At 40.4% G+C, this 15,185-nt stretch overlaps 2 protein-coding genes across 4 annotated transcripts in view; one reads left to right on the forward strand and one right to left on the reverse strand.

Annotated features, from left to right (window-relative positions):
• The window catches only part of VPS13B (vacuolar protein sorting 13 homolog B), an 883,035-nt gene that overhangs the window by 131,478 nt on the left and 736,372 nt on the right, over positions 1-15,185 (reverse strand). The gene's annotated exons all lie outside the window — the stretch shown is intronic.
• Positions 1-15,185, forward strand: part of YWHAZ (tyrosine 3-monooxygenase/tryptophan 5-monooxygenase activation protein zeta) — a 29,422-nt gene that overhangs the window by 12,485 nt on the left and 1,752 nt on the right. For both annotated transcript variants that reach the window (XM_083517448.1, XM_083517447.1), the window contains exon 3: positions 8,528-8,651. In XM_083517448.1, the coding sequence (XP_083373574.1) occupies positions 8,528-8,651 (124 nt within the window). The remainder of the gene's footprint in view (positions 1-8,527; positions 8,652-15,185) is intronic.

The raw sequence follows: 15,185 nt of genomic DNA on the forward strand, positions 1-15,185 counted from the left end.
GAAGAGAAGCCATGTGATTGCAGAAATGGTACTTTGCCTGTGTTTGAAGTTGCATTTTTATTATTTAAATTTTGCTCTGTAAATTTTTCTTTGTAAACTTCTCTAGGATCCGCTGGGTAGTTTAGAAGTTAAATAAAGTTTGTGACAGTTGCATGTATGGGCCTTGCACGCTGGCACTAGCTCAGGGGTTCAGTTTTCCACCGACCACCTTTGTCATAGCAAGGGCAGTGAGGCACTTGAACCTTTTTCTCTTATTTGGACACAGGGAGAGCAGGGATCATCCTTGCAGTTATACAGAGTTTGGGTGGTTCAGTGCAAGAATAGGAAAGGCGTCCCCTCCCCAAGTCTTACCTCTATGCTAGCCAGGACCAAAGTAATTAAGTCCTTATTTTCTCTCGACTTTATAAATTTGGAGCTGAGCAGAGGGCTGTCTTGCTCAGGGTAATTGCATTCCATTGACATAATGGAAATAACTCCCCTTGTGTTTAAATGAAGCACAAATGGGGGTGCCTTTATGGGGGCAAGATCTTTGTGGCCACCAATTTTGACCTGGCTATCAAGGCACAGCTATAAAATGCAAATTTCACTTCACTAAAATCCTCCTGAAGAGATGGCAGAGGAAAGTAGTTGGGTAGATGGATTTTCCACACTGGGTGATTTAATCAATTTTAAATTGATATAAAATCTAATTTCTATTTTGATTCCTGAGCAAGCATAAATAATGTGTTTTACCTGTTATGGCAACCTATCAGTTTGCAGTGGAAATAAACCTTTATACCTACTATATTGGCCAATAATTCAGAACCTTTGGCCCTGTAGGCCACATTGCTTTGGATTATAAATTGTAAGTATACTTAGGAATTGGAGCTGGTTGTGCAAGAATGGGTTTCTGTTGGGCTGGGTTGGTGTATTTGAAAGGACATTTTTAGTTTGTATATCCTGCCCAGTGAAATAATAAGTTTTAATATCTTTCTGAACTCGCTTGTGGACTAAGTCTCCACACCTACACAGGAGCAGGGGCTGATAATTACTGGGCAGAAGTGTTTTGGTCATGAGATGGAATGTGTTCAGGTTCAGTGGTTTAGGAACCAGAAGTAGTTATAATTTACCAGGATAAATTTGTGGTCTACAGAGACATACTGTACCTGTAATTCTGTATTCATTAATCTTTTACATAGCAAAGTAGGCTCAAATCTGGTGTGTGTATTAAAGTATTGGATGGTATTTAAATAGATACATTTTGTTCTAAATCAGCATATTTTACTTACTAAAATATATTTTAGTTATATAGGAAACTTTAATTCTGCTATTTATAAAATAAATCCCAGGTCTGTTCACTTTTTAAAAAAATACAAGCAGCATAAAAGCAAACAAAATGACAGCCTGAAATACAGCTTTTTAAGTTTATTTTTTATATATATCCATCTGAGAATAGTTATTTTCTGGGATTGTGAGAACAAGCAAGTGCATTCAAATGAAATATTAAATGTAGGTTTTTCACCATGCTTGCTTTCCCCCCTTCATATATATTGGGGTTTTAGATGAATTACTAATTGGATAGAAGACTATAGTAGTAAAGCATGTTAGTGTGCATCTATTCTTCTGTTAAGTGAAACATAAGCCTGTTGAAATAAAATTGCCTCAGTTTCATACTTGGCCAACTTAATATGTCTTTTTCTGGGTAATGTTTTAATAGGTTTGGGTCAGGATTCTAAACCCAAACTTCAAAATGGTTCTTTTTGGATAAAGGAATGTTTTTACTGTTCACTGGTAGGTTTGTTCTATTCATCAATTAAAATGTATCCAAAAAATTCTATACTTATTTTAGGTGAGAACAAATTGCCTGCCTGTGTTGCTTTCATCTCTTGGGAAGGGTTGAGATCTAGCCACTTAGCTTTGAGTACCATTGTGCCGGGTTGCTTAAGTTGAGGTCAGGTTCTTTCCTTGAAAGTCATAAAGTCTATAAGGTTTAGACTCTCTGCATGGAGCCACTTTGGAATTTCTTGCACCTGCCCTTATGCTTATACTTTTGTTGCTTGCAGGCTACTTAACTATTTGCAAGGGAATTCATGTGAGTGAGTACTAAGGCAGTGGTGGGGAACCGCTAGCCTCAGACCTAATTAGACCCATGGGGCCATTTTCCCCAAACTCTGCCCATCTGCCAAACACCTGAGTGTCTCGGATCAGGTGCACTTGTTGCGGGGGTTCCCATTGGGAACTCCATGGTGCCTCCAGTGTGGCTGCTCTCAAGTGTTCATCTGCTGATAAGCACTGAGAGGAGCTTCTTTGAAGATGCAGTACCAATCAGCTGAGAGCAAGCTCCTGTCAGCACCATTGATTGGTGCTGACAGCACACCTTCAAAGGGGCTGCTCACAGCACCCATCAGCTGGTTGGCACCAAGCAGAGGAGCTCTTTTGATGATTTGTCAGCTCACTGGTGCTGTTAGCACGCCTTCAAAGGACCTGACTCTTGGTGCCGATCAGCTGATAAGAGGGAGCCCCTTTGAAGTAGTCCCCTGATGTCATAATGATGTCAGATTTGGGGGGGGGGGAGATGCCAAGTGTAATTTATACTAAAACTAATGTACCAAGGCATTTGGGCTTTTTTTTTTTATTTGAGGCACACTGGTGTGGCTGTTGACACAGAGAATTAGTGCTAGAAACAGCTTAAAAATCTTTTGGTAAGCTGCAGTTTTGCCAAACCGTATGATAACTATAGATTCTGTTTCTTGATATACTACAGGTGTGCTGCCTTATATAGACAGTCTGTAAAATTAGTTATTCAAATCCCAATACACTTGGATTTTTTTCATTTTTTTCACACTACTGGCGTTTCTTGTAATATAACGTGTAATTGCTAGCATGGTAAACCGTATTGTGAACCAGAGAAAAAAATTGCTTTTTGAAAAATATAGCAGGTTTTTTACTAAGAGAAGATTTTCCTGACTACTAAAGGCAGTTAGTTTGTTTTAAGTAAAAGAAAGTGATTTTGCATGGGTTCCAGACTGCACAGATATGCTACATCTCTTTAAAATGCTCCTCATTTTGTGAGTATATTCATACTCCTCAATTCATGCTCCTCATTTTGTTGGCAGTAGGAAAGCATTACCTTGGCTATAGAAGGAATATTCTGTATCAGTTATTGATTGAGAAGTAATTGGCTGACACTCAATATTTTGTGATGGCCTTGCAGTTTCAAAACAACATACTTAAACTGGAATAAAATGCCCCCCAAAAAATTAATCGTCTGCTGTGGCAGGATGTGACTACAGGCTATGTGGCAACTACTGTAGGTTCTAGCATTAGTTTTGTATAGTTCTGAGAAAAACATGTTCAGACATAATTGTGGCATTACCATGAGCTTTTGATGTGCTCAGTACACTTGTAAAGCCCAGCGTAACTGCAGAGGCAAGCCACCTGTGATTTAGCACAATGAATAGGAGCTGCTTCTTATGCCAAGGTTTAGAAGGCGGCAAGATGTGTCTAGAAAAGGTCAGTGGCTCTTGCCAAAACAAAGTGGTGAGCTCTCAAACATGTTTGTGAACTCTTAACTGCACATTTATAGGAACTGTAGATAACCATAGATGTTATACTTTCCCATCTGTTAACTTCCTGGCAGAAAAAAAGTTGTAAACGCTTCTGTTTATCTCATTCAAAACTAATTCAGGTCAAGTGGAGCCCCCTCTTTTTCAGCATATCAAGAAATTAAAATATTTCAGCCAATTTACTGAATTACTGTTTTGGTGTATTTGGAAGGAGCAATAACCTTTAAAGAACAAACCCATGCATTTTTATTTTGGGCTGTATTGCTGTTAATGAGCATCTGATCTCTTGTGGGACAAGTGAACTGTTCCACTTTGTCAGAAGGGAAATAGAACATTAATACTGCAATTCACCAATAGTATAATTAACTGAAATCCCCAGGTATCTTCTCTTAATGCATTAAATGCTGAATAGATTTTCATGTAGCTCCCATCATTCTAACAGACCAGTTAGTTTGGATACCCCTTACAGAAAGTTAGCTTGTTAGAAAAGGCTGTTTTCAACTGTATCTACAGTATATAGAGCTCTAGACTTGTAGCCCTATGATGAGCTACTGAGCTACAGTATCTCAAATTTTGAATACCCATCTAAAGTCAAGGATGCAACATAGTACATTGCGATTGGGCAACACTTCTGTCTCTCTGCCTTTATGTTCTGTCTTTTCAGAATCCAGACCACTTAGTTATTGAGGGGAAACCATGAAGTCACTGACTGCAGTGACTGAGGAGTTATTTATGGTGTAGTTAGCATGAAGTTTAGGAGCTGAGAGTTCACACCTGCTACAACACTAAAGAGACTAGGGTGTAAAAGCTTAGGGCTGTGAACCAAGATCCTTGGCTGTTCTAAAATTCCAAGTGTGCCAACAGATTGGATGTCAGGGGTAGACTGCCCCTAGAAAGGCACTCCATTTCTCCATTATACTGATGTGCCACCTTTTAAAAGATGTGAAAGGGAGATGGTTCACTTCTGTAGTTGTCATGTTTGCATGATTTTAGACTTCTTGGTGAGCTGGTCTGTAGTTCTTAAAACAAACGTGTATAGTGGTACCTCGGGTTACAGACGCTTCAGGTTACAGACTCCGCTAACCGAGAAATAGTACCTTGGGTTAAGAACTTTGCTTCAGGATGAGAACAGAAATCGTGCTCCGGCAGCGGGAGGCCCCATTAGCTAAAATGGTGCTTCAGGTTAAGAACAGTTTCAGGTTAAGAACGGACCTCCGGAATGAATTAAGTTCTTAACCAAAGGTACCACTGTATAAAGAGAAAACTGCTATAAAGCCTTTACAGTGGTACCTCTGGTTACGAACTTAATTCGTTCCGGAGGTCCGTTCTTAAACTGCAACCGTTCTTATCCTGAGGTGGGGTATCCCGCTGCACGCGCCTACAGCACACAATTTCTGTTTGCATCCTGGGACAAAGTTGGCAACCAGGAGCAGCTACTTCTGGGTTAGTGGAGCTCGTAACCTGATGCATTCATAACCAGAAGCATTCATAACCAGAGGTACTACTGCATTTCTAGAAGGGAAATACCATGTTGCAGACATACACTCTTTCATAGTTTGTTTCAGACCTAAGTTGGAGAATACTGGAAGATTACTGAGCTGCTGTCATAAATAAAAAGGCCAGGATTCAGTCTGGCTTATTTGACAATCGTGAACAGCCTATGCTGCTTGCTTCTTGGAAATGTGGCTCATCAGCTGAATCCACCCTGCAAGTGCATGTGTGCTTGCGTAGACTCATAAGAATGTAACTTAGGCAAGAGCTGAGTATCTGGCAAGAGGAATTTCAAGCATGCAGGTCTAGGAGAGGGAGAGAAATACCCCTCCCAATCCTACCACTTGCCTCTGCAACTGCTCTCCTTAGCTGCTATGCCTCAGCCAGGGTTTGAGGCATGTTCACCTGTCATGTTAAAGGAAGCTGGCTCAAGAAGGGGTCGTAGAATAAAAGTGACATGCAAGCAAGAGGAGGGTTAATGTGTGCACAGCCAAGCTCCTTCCTTTACAAATGCTGCTGCTGTTTCATCTATTAGTAACAAACATGGATGGGAATTTGATGCCTGCTGTGTAGTTCTTAGTCTTGTCTAGTGGCAAGGCAAAAAAAACTGGTGTGGCACTTTATTTGCAGTGGCAGCAAGCAGCATGGAGTGCTGTCCTCTAGTAGTTGGTGCTGATCCACTTAAATCTAGAAGCTCATCTACATAACAACCTCATGAGTTGTGATGCTGTGACTAGGGTAACTAGGAAAAGCCTGTAGAACTGCTGTTGCTGATAATAATAGAGAGCGTACCTGTGCAATGCTTTGTCAGTGGTATGCATGCTGGGTTTCATTGTCAGTTCAATTACATAGCCCAGACTTTTCTGTCACTTTTAACTTTTGCTTGTTACTAATACAGAACTAATTGTATCATGTATGTCATCTGTCCCTACTGAACACTTCCACTTTATTCTGATACGTTCTGGTGTTAGAGAACCATGCAGTCAAAAAATAGGTTGAATATATAATTATATTAAATTGGCTTAAATCAGATACCCGAATGAATGTGAATCACAAGTGGTGTGGTGTTTTGCGTTTTGCATCATCCACAGCTTTACTTAACTGAACAATTGTTTGATTGCTTTTGGTACCCACTTATGAATTTGGCACAAGTTGTCAGAACACGGTTGCATGTATATTGAATGGTTTGCTATTCTGCTTTTTCATATCCTTGCTTTCAAATTTCTCTGTTTCATTAGGCTTGCTTGATTTTTGTCTAATGTCACTTGCTCTTCAAGTAGCTGAAGAGGTTTTATTTTTAAGGCCACATATTTTATAAGATGTCGCATACACAGTTAACCCTGAATCTACTCTTTTTGCAAAAGGGTAGACTATAGCTTCTCATCAGTGTAGTATTGAAGTAGTATCTAATAATAGGGACCATGGTCATCCTGGCAAATTACAAATACAGCTGGCTAAGAACAAAAGTTGTAATTGCTTGTCTTGGGAGGGAATGCAAGTTGAATAGGATTAGATTGCCTCACCTTAAAAGTGTGGCTGTCTCTTGAATGGAAGGTTGGTGATCGTATTAAAAGGATTAATGGGTGTTACCAGACCAGACTTCATATAGAGAAACAGTTTGATTATCTGCTCCTCCTGCACCAGCAGCAGTTTCCCTTTCAGCAGTTTCTCCTGTTACAGCTCCTCAAACAGTTTGGAAGTTCCTCAGAGTAACTACTGAAATAAGCTCCTGGTTTAAGTGAAAATGCATTGGATTGCAGTTAGTAATAACTACACATCACATAATCTAGGATTGGACAGCCTCCTCTTACAACCACTGCATTATTCTGCCTTAATTAAATAAAGTAGTACAGAAGTGTGAGAGAGGGTATTCTCTGTGGCAGCCCCTAAGCTTTGTAATTCCCTCCCCACAGAGGTGTATCTTGTCACCTTCATAGTGTAGTTCTCCTTATATGCTGAAGCTACACCTCTCTTACACCTGAAGTGTACATATTAGGATCTAGCCTATTCTCTTGATTATAGTTAATTGTAACTGGTTTTAATTTTGTGTTTTTAAATTGCACCCCACCCCGGGACCTCATGGTGAATTTTAAGTTTCATATCTTAAGGGGAAATGCTCCTGGCGTCACATGTTAAAAGCTGGCAATATGCATACTAGTTTTGACTCTTGATAGGCACTCATGAGATCTTAACTCAGTTCAGTTAAGGTAAAACATCTTCAAACATCATTATTGCAGTTTGTCATTGATGCTATAGTAACAAATTTAAATGTGAATTAGGTGAATATTTTAGTGCTTCCCGAATTTTTATCTTGGCTAGTAGGGCATTTAAAGGCCTTCTCAGGAACAAATAGCTATCTACTTTTCCATGAGCAGCTCTCATGTGATTGGGCACTTAAATATTAGCCCATTCATGTGGGAACCAGTTGTGGAAAAGTAAATTAGGGCAGTCTTAAAGGACCCCCAAGTGGCTTCCTTCAGGGGGGTGAAATTTTCCTTATCCCAAACAGTGGGATTGAGAGGAGACTTGGAGAAGTAGCCGATGGGCTATCACCAGGTTATGAGTACAGTGGTACCTCGGGTTACATACGCTTCAGGTTACAGACTCCGCTAACCCAGAAATAGTACCTCGGGTTAAGAACTTTGCTTCAGGATGCGAACAGAAATCGTGCTCCGGCGGCAGCTGGAGGCCCCATTAGTTAAAGCCTAAAGTTCTTTAGGTTAAGAACAGTTTCAGGTTAAGAACGGACCTCTGGAACGAATTAAGTACTTTACCCGAGGTACCACTGTAGAATAAAGCATTGCATGCACATGTGCAATAATACTTAGTCTTCTTGATTCTTTAACACAAAGGGAGTGGTGGGCTTTTTCTTGTGTACTAACCCAGTTGGGTAAAAGCTTTTTAGGCCCAACCAAAATGCATAATACCATGATTCTCCTTTCAGAATACTTTCAGATTCTCTAGTGCAGTGATAAACTGTTAAAGCATGTAGTAAACCCTGGTCATCTGTGGCATTAAAATCAGTTGAAGCCAAGGTCCTCCTTATGTGCACATCTGGCTGACACTAGCAGCTAAAGCAGCAGCATAGGACCAGACTGGCATGAGTTGCTGCCCATTCTTGTGAAAGATAGACTTCCGCTTGTCTGTAGAGCTTGGTGTGTGGCACAACACCTGTGTAAAAACCTACTTTACTTCCTTATCTCCAGAGTAAGAATTGCCTCTGGGCAATCCAGCAGGGAAGCATTACAGATAAAATTTCATTTTTTTAGATTTAGGTGCATATGGTTGACCAGATAGTAAAAAGACAACTGGGGGCTAGTATTTTTGGGGGGTTTATTATCAATGATACAGTAATAGACCATTTACAGTGGCTTGATTTCTGATATTACCACTAGTGGGGAAACTTCAGTGGCCACAGGCCAACCGGTGTGTACAATTTTCTAGTTGTCAATGTGTATAGCCTTCTGATTATTCTTTGTTTTCAATTGCAGTCTCTTTTGGAAAAGTTCTTGATTCCTAATGCTTCGCAAGCGGAAAGCAAAGTTTTCTATTTGAAAATGAAAGGCGACTACTACCGTTATTTGGCTGAAGTTGCTGCTGGTGATGACAAGAAAGGTACAGTGTGTTGGCTTCTTAGTGTCAAAAGTTCCCATGAAATTTTCCAACAGTCTGGTATTTACTGCTGGAATGTTACACGTCAATAAAGGAAACAAGTTTTGAGTGTTGCAGTATTGTAATATTTTAAAGATGTTGATCTAAAGAATTGACTTTCAGAGGGACACGTGAGTAAACATAATCAGCAGTTTAAAAGTAAGTGACTATTAATGTTAATCAACAGGGTCTCAAAATACGTGCATTGGCCATTTTTGCTATTGTATGCATTCATGGCTGACTGCAGGAGAGCTCTTTTGACATTCTCTGTGTCCTCTGCCCAGTAAGTATACTCTAGCGTTAAAGTAGATTTTGCAAGGTGGAATTGTAGAATTGAAGTTCTTAGCAGTAGTGAAAAAATGCAGCATTAATAGCTTACTCAAAGTGTGTCAGAACAGCTAGCATCTAATATTTCATGGCTGTCTGCTGTTGGTGTTTAGCATGGTTGTCCCCTCCTGAAGGGACACAGTAGGGTCAGCTACAGGCTCTAACGCTCACTTATTGAGGATCTGCAAGCCAGTCTTAGGAATGAGCAGTGATGAACAACTCTCCAGCAAGGGTGAGAAAACACAGCTACAAAGTGGCTCATTATTAAAGACCAGGTGTTAGGAGGGTGGGGCCTGGTGAGAAGGCAGGATAAGAGGCAAGCTGGTCAGGAGAGTCAGAGAGGTACAACACAGAGAAGGGAAAGACCTAATGTTGAGCTGGAATGAACAAAGCTAGAGCCCTGTTATCAGTGCAGGGAGGAAGCTATAACTGAGAATGACTGGAAGTAGAAAGAAGAGCATATCAGAAGATTCTGGCAGAAGGCCAAATTAGAGGATAATAGGTAAATAAGCCATGCTTGGGAACCTCTGGTTGGAAGCAGGAGCGAGATACTACACTGGGGTTGGGGGAACTGCCCCATATGGAAGGAATACTCCAGTGCATTGAGGTGGCAGGTGAGGATTCCAGACTCAGCCAAGTTAGTAAAAAAAAAGCCTCTTATAAAACCCTTAACTGAATGGGAGCAAAGGTCACTTCCCCCTTGGGCACCAGGCAAAGGAGCTCCCTGCTATAAGCCAGAATTTAAGCAGGTGCACACAAATACATCTGAGTCATGGGTGTAATAAACCATTGGATTTCAGTTTCTCCATTTCTGCAGGGATGAAACATTGGGAGTTTGAGGTGCCACTCTTGGCTCAGCCAATAGCAAGTGCTTAGAAAGTAAAGAATAGCCTATGCAACACCTTTAAAAAAAAACACATTTTTTAATTCTTGTTTATGAGGTGACAAAAAGTGTACAGTGGTACCTTGGTTTAAGAACAGCTTAGTTTATGAACAACAGATAAAGAACGCTGCAAACCCAGAAGTAGCTGTTTTGGTTTGTGAACTTTGCCTTGGAATAAGAACATGTTTCACTTCCTGTTGAGTGTGTTCCATTTGTAATTTGAGTCCCTCTCTGCTATGGGAAAGCACGCCTTGGTTTAAGAACACTTTGGTTTAAGAACGGACTTGCAGAATGGATTAAGTTCGTCAGCCAAGGTACCACTGTACTCTAATACTACTCTAGGTAATTGTCCTTTAAAATAAAAATCTGCACTGTTGCTATTTTGTTCTGATACCTTTTATGGCATAATGTTCAGGCATTTCTAGATTTCCACAAGTAAAGTTGTTACTCAAATAAAGATTTTGAATTTTGAAAACCACTATTCTCTGCATGCTGCATGTAAAAGTGAGAGACTTTTAATTGCAGTCTTAATGTGTTGGAAATTTTAACCAGTCAATCCCTTACCCAATGACAGAATGCCTTATACTTAAAACATCCCTGAAAGGTTGCCAATCAAATCCTCACCTGAAAACCTCAAATTTTCCAAAACTAATATGCAGCTTGTTTACTGAGCTACCATAATAGAGGTATGGAAAGCTTTCAAACTATCCTTTATCTCCCTGTAGCTTTTTTAAAATTTGAAGACTGTATCACCACTCCTCAGCTCTAGTTGTCTTCCATTTAGGATAGTTGTCTTCAGTTTAGGATAAAAACACCCAGGATTACCCTTTGTATCCTCACTACAGCTGGCTTCTGAATCTCTTCAAGTTTTGTAAAATGTGTGGAGTTGAAAAGTAGGTACTTCAAAGCAAACCAGTCTAGTACAATCTTAGGTTCCCTGCAAAGGTGTTCGGAAGCTTTTACTTCCTTTTTGATTAACCACGGCTTGCAGTGTCATTGAACCCAGACGAACTTGGTAACTTAATGTTTGTAATGTTCACTCCCTTATTCTAGTCATTCATTAAAAAAACTCCACTGGATGCTTCCTTACAGCAGTGGCCTCTGTAGTAATAAACAGATTTCGCTATTGTGTAAAAACCTGGTGCAGTTTCTAATGGCTTTTAATCTAGCTATCTGCTAAACTTGCTCTTGTATCAGAAAACAGGTAGTCTGGTAGATTATAAAACAGTGATAACTTTGTAGTACAGGTGAAAACCATTTTGCGTCTAGTTGACATGTAATCACTGACGCGTGGGTTCTTTTGGACCCGGGAGAGGGCGGGGAGGCACTTATACAAGCTCTGTCGATACGCACATTACGCCAGAAATAGAAACACCATGTGAAATGGTTGCTGTCTGTATTCATTTTTCTTCTGGGTCAGGGGTGGCCAACTCCCAAGAGACTGCAATCTACTCACAGACTTAAAAACTGGCAGTGATCTACCCCCTTTTTAGGAGTTCAGGACAAAGTTGTTGAGCTTTTTTTAGGGAGGAAAGCCCCGTTTTAAGGGTTCAGGGCGATGTTGACCTTTTTGGGGGGGAGCCTGTGATCTACCACAGGCGTCCAGCAATCTACCTGCTGGACATGGTGGTTGCACTGCATATTTGTAACAGTCACTTTCCCATAAAAAACCTGCAAATCTCTAGCTCATAGAATCAATCCAGGCTGCTTATTTCCTCCCTGACTATCTCATAGACTCTCAATCCTATGCTCCAGCTAAGATAGTTATTGCTACACCTATTACATGAGCATAAGGAGCTGGGATCCTGGGTCAAAAGCACAATTGCAGTGGAGAAAAGAAGCAGCATTGCAACAGTGCCAGTGGCTCCCACAGAGTGCCTAATAACTGCCATTCACCAATCCCAGTGATTGCCTCCACAGTTTTTTAGTATTTAATTATGTAGAATACTTACCCTATTTTATAGCTCCAAGAAGCTCTCAAAACAGCTTACAAAAAATCACAATCAAGTCATGTTTGGTGTAAAGAACAGAAATTGAATGATGTCTGTATGGTGCCAGGATCATGCCAGTAGCATTTTCTGGCCTCTGCCTTGCTACCCTTTGCTGTTTCCCTCTGTGAGCCTGGCAAAAAGCCTACTGTTTGGACTGTCAAGAGAACTGAACTGAGCAGACCACTGAAGTTGACTGATTCCAGATACAGGGTGTTGCCCTCTTAATTACTGAGCTATGGAATTAGTTTTGCTGGAGATTATTTTCCAGGCTGTGTGCTTATGCCATGTATGGGAGGAGTATGTAAGATAAGCCAGTGATTTCAGATTAAATGATTTGATTATGTCTCTGTGCCGTACAGTACAGTATTGTCCATGCATGAGTTGTCTCAATCATAGGTTGAGCAAATTCCAGCTACTTAGCCCCTTTTCTTTGCCTTGGAGGACCTCGCTAGGCTCTGCTGCCTACTAAGGCAGAGGTCAAAGGGTAGAAATGAAATATTTTGCTTTCAGGACAGCACACTGCTATCCTTTAGACAGAGCTGCATATGGCTCCATTTGTAGTTGAATTGTTCCAGTGCATATCTTCTGGCTCTTTTTTTGCCTGGAATAATATGTCTTAGTTCTCCTTGAAGTGGTAAGCTTCTTCCAGGCTGTGCCATGGTGGAATATTTCTCAGTCCAACAAATAGGAAACTAACATGTCAAAAAGGGAAGGGTTTAGCAGGCAGGCATGTCCAAAGTCCATTTTGGGGGCCTAATCTGGCCCGCCAGTTGGTTTAATCCGACCCCTGTGGCAGTTTATTTCCTGGGGCAAAAGCCTAAAAAACCCTCAACAACTTCAATCCTAAAAGAAGCTCAACAATTCCAACCCTTAAAAAAGGCCAACAACTTTGGTTCACCCCCACGGCCCTTCAAATCTGGCCCTCGTTGAAAAAAGTTTGGACACTGCTTTTCTCTGACTTAATATTTATGTCTAGACATCCTTTTATTCACAAGGAGTACTCAAAAACAAACGAAAGTGCTCTGTTGCCAATTATGTGCCCCATTCTCTCTAAAACAGGGCAAAGAAATGTAGTTACATATATTTGGGGTCTCTGTTCCCTTGCCAGGGATTATATACTCCTGGTATTGTGTCCTGATTTGGTTACAGAGTAAGTTGGCATCTCATTCTCTTTCGTGGCAGATGTGGCATGGCAGCTGTCATGGGCTCTACACTGACTCCTTTGAGGGAATTGACCACTTTGCTGATGCCAAGACATGTAGGAGATCCAAATATACTGGGCACGTGTATGGTTACCTCCCAACACTGTCCACTCTCTTATACTTTCATAGCTAAATCTAGTGTCGTAGATGCACTAAACAGCTTACAATGATATAATGTCAGGTTCTGCTGACTAAAGGGGATTGAGGGCAATCTTATGCTCCAGCTAAGCATAATTCAAGGGTAGTTTCCCCAAAAAAATAATATTCTAAGGCCTCTGTGTACGGATGTTCCTCCTTCAGAAATGCTGTTACATGCTTTCACTGATGATGTTTTCATCATAATTCATGAGATCTCCAAAAAGGGATAGCTTAGTTGCTCTTCTTTGTACCTGTTCCACTTCTAAGTCCTCTGAATTGGTGGCAGGAAAGTCTGCACATTATTTGAATTGACCTCAGTGCTTTTGTACAGCATACCAATTATATCTGCCACTTCTGGAAACACCTCACTGTATTTTCCCAAAGTAAACTTGCCCTTTTTGCAAAAAGGAGCCATGAATGAAACAGTAAGACTAATAGCAAGATTATGCATTTAGAATTCTCTGTAGCTAAGGCATTCCACTTTTTGCAAAACGACTATTACTCTAGTTCATGAGGTCGGTCTGTCATTCCCAAATTAAACTTTGCTGAGCACTCTCTTTATTTCTGCTAGTATCAGTTGGGGTTTGTGCATTTTCAGGAAATGAAAGAAAATACCCATCATTCTGGTTTTTGTTCTGAGTATTGCAGGTTTTTGTAATGCCGTGAGTGGTTCTCCCAATGCTTTTGGTTTCTTTGCTTTAAATGATAAGGGCAGGTTTGGAGATTAGTGCTGGGTGTAGGCAGGAAGGGAAGTATCACTTCTGTGAGCAGCAAACAGAGACCGTTCTGAATGTTTGCAGTATTAGTATTTGAATTACTAGCATTGGTAATAGCATCTTCTTAGGGCCTCTTAAAGAAAGGTGGTTGGATATATAGGTAGTCCATTCCAACCATGCCCAGGATCAATTGTAGATAAATATGCAGCAAATGTGGCACATTTTTAGTGTCTAGTCCACATACATCTTCTGTTGCCTGTGGCAGAAGGCTATTGCCGCTTTAGTTTTCTGTACAGACAAAGAGAGTTTCACTTTTTAAAATTTATCCTTTGTTTCCCCACCATTATGCCATCCTCTGAAATACTGAATTACTATTGCCAGCTCTCTCTGACTTAGGCTAGATATGCCTGTTTTGAAAAGGGGTGTTTAAATGCCTTACTAACCTTGCTGCAGGTTACCCAAACACATTCTCATATCAGTGGGCATCTTTCTTTAGCTAATGGGCAGAAGCATTAGCACTTCTTGTGGTTTGGATGCTATCTTCCTCTTGATGAATTACAGTATAGTGTTCCACTTCTTTGCAGTAGCGTGGTTGTCATTCAAATCCTCTTCAGCAGTACTGTTGCCGGCCAATTTACCTTTATGTACTTCAGTGTTACAGGTCACATTTGTCTTAAATTTTGTAAACTAAATGCAATGCTTAACATTATCCATGTTGCTTAAAAACATTGCTGTTGTGAAGACAAGAACCAGCTACTAGGAGATCTTTTACTAGTCAGAATTTGTGGGAGAGTGGGATTTTTAGCATTCCACAGTTTGGCTAGCATTGTTGTTACTCTGAAATCTGCTCATCAGTCAGTTGGATAGCTAGCATAGCTCTTTCTGGCCAAGATTTGAACCTGAAAACTGTGATATGCTAGAAATCTTAATTGAATCTAGAGTGTATGGAAAGACAAAACCCCATCAAATTGGCCTTTAATTTGTTTGTATAACAGTGCAATCCTGGGAGTAAACCACACTGAATTCAGTGGAATTTACTTCTGAGTATTCATGGCCAGGACTGAGTAGACATGGTTAGGATTGAGTATAAGGTTTTATAGAACAGGGTCTACTGGATACCTGGATTCAGTACACATGGGCATATACTTCCTTATTTCTAATTATTCTTTATGGATTTTATTAACAGCTTCAAAAATGCTACCTTCTGAAACTGTGTACAATTCTTGTCCTATATATTAAGG

Source organism: Podarcis liolepis, assembly GCF_965112155.1.
Source record: "Podarcis liolepis genome assembly, chromosome: 8".
NCBI lineage: Eukaryota > Metazoa > Chordata > Lepidosauria > Squamata > Lacertidae > Podarcis > Podarcis liolepis.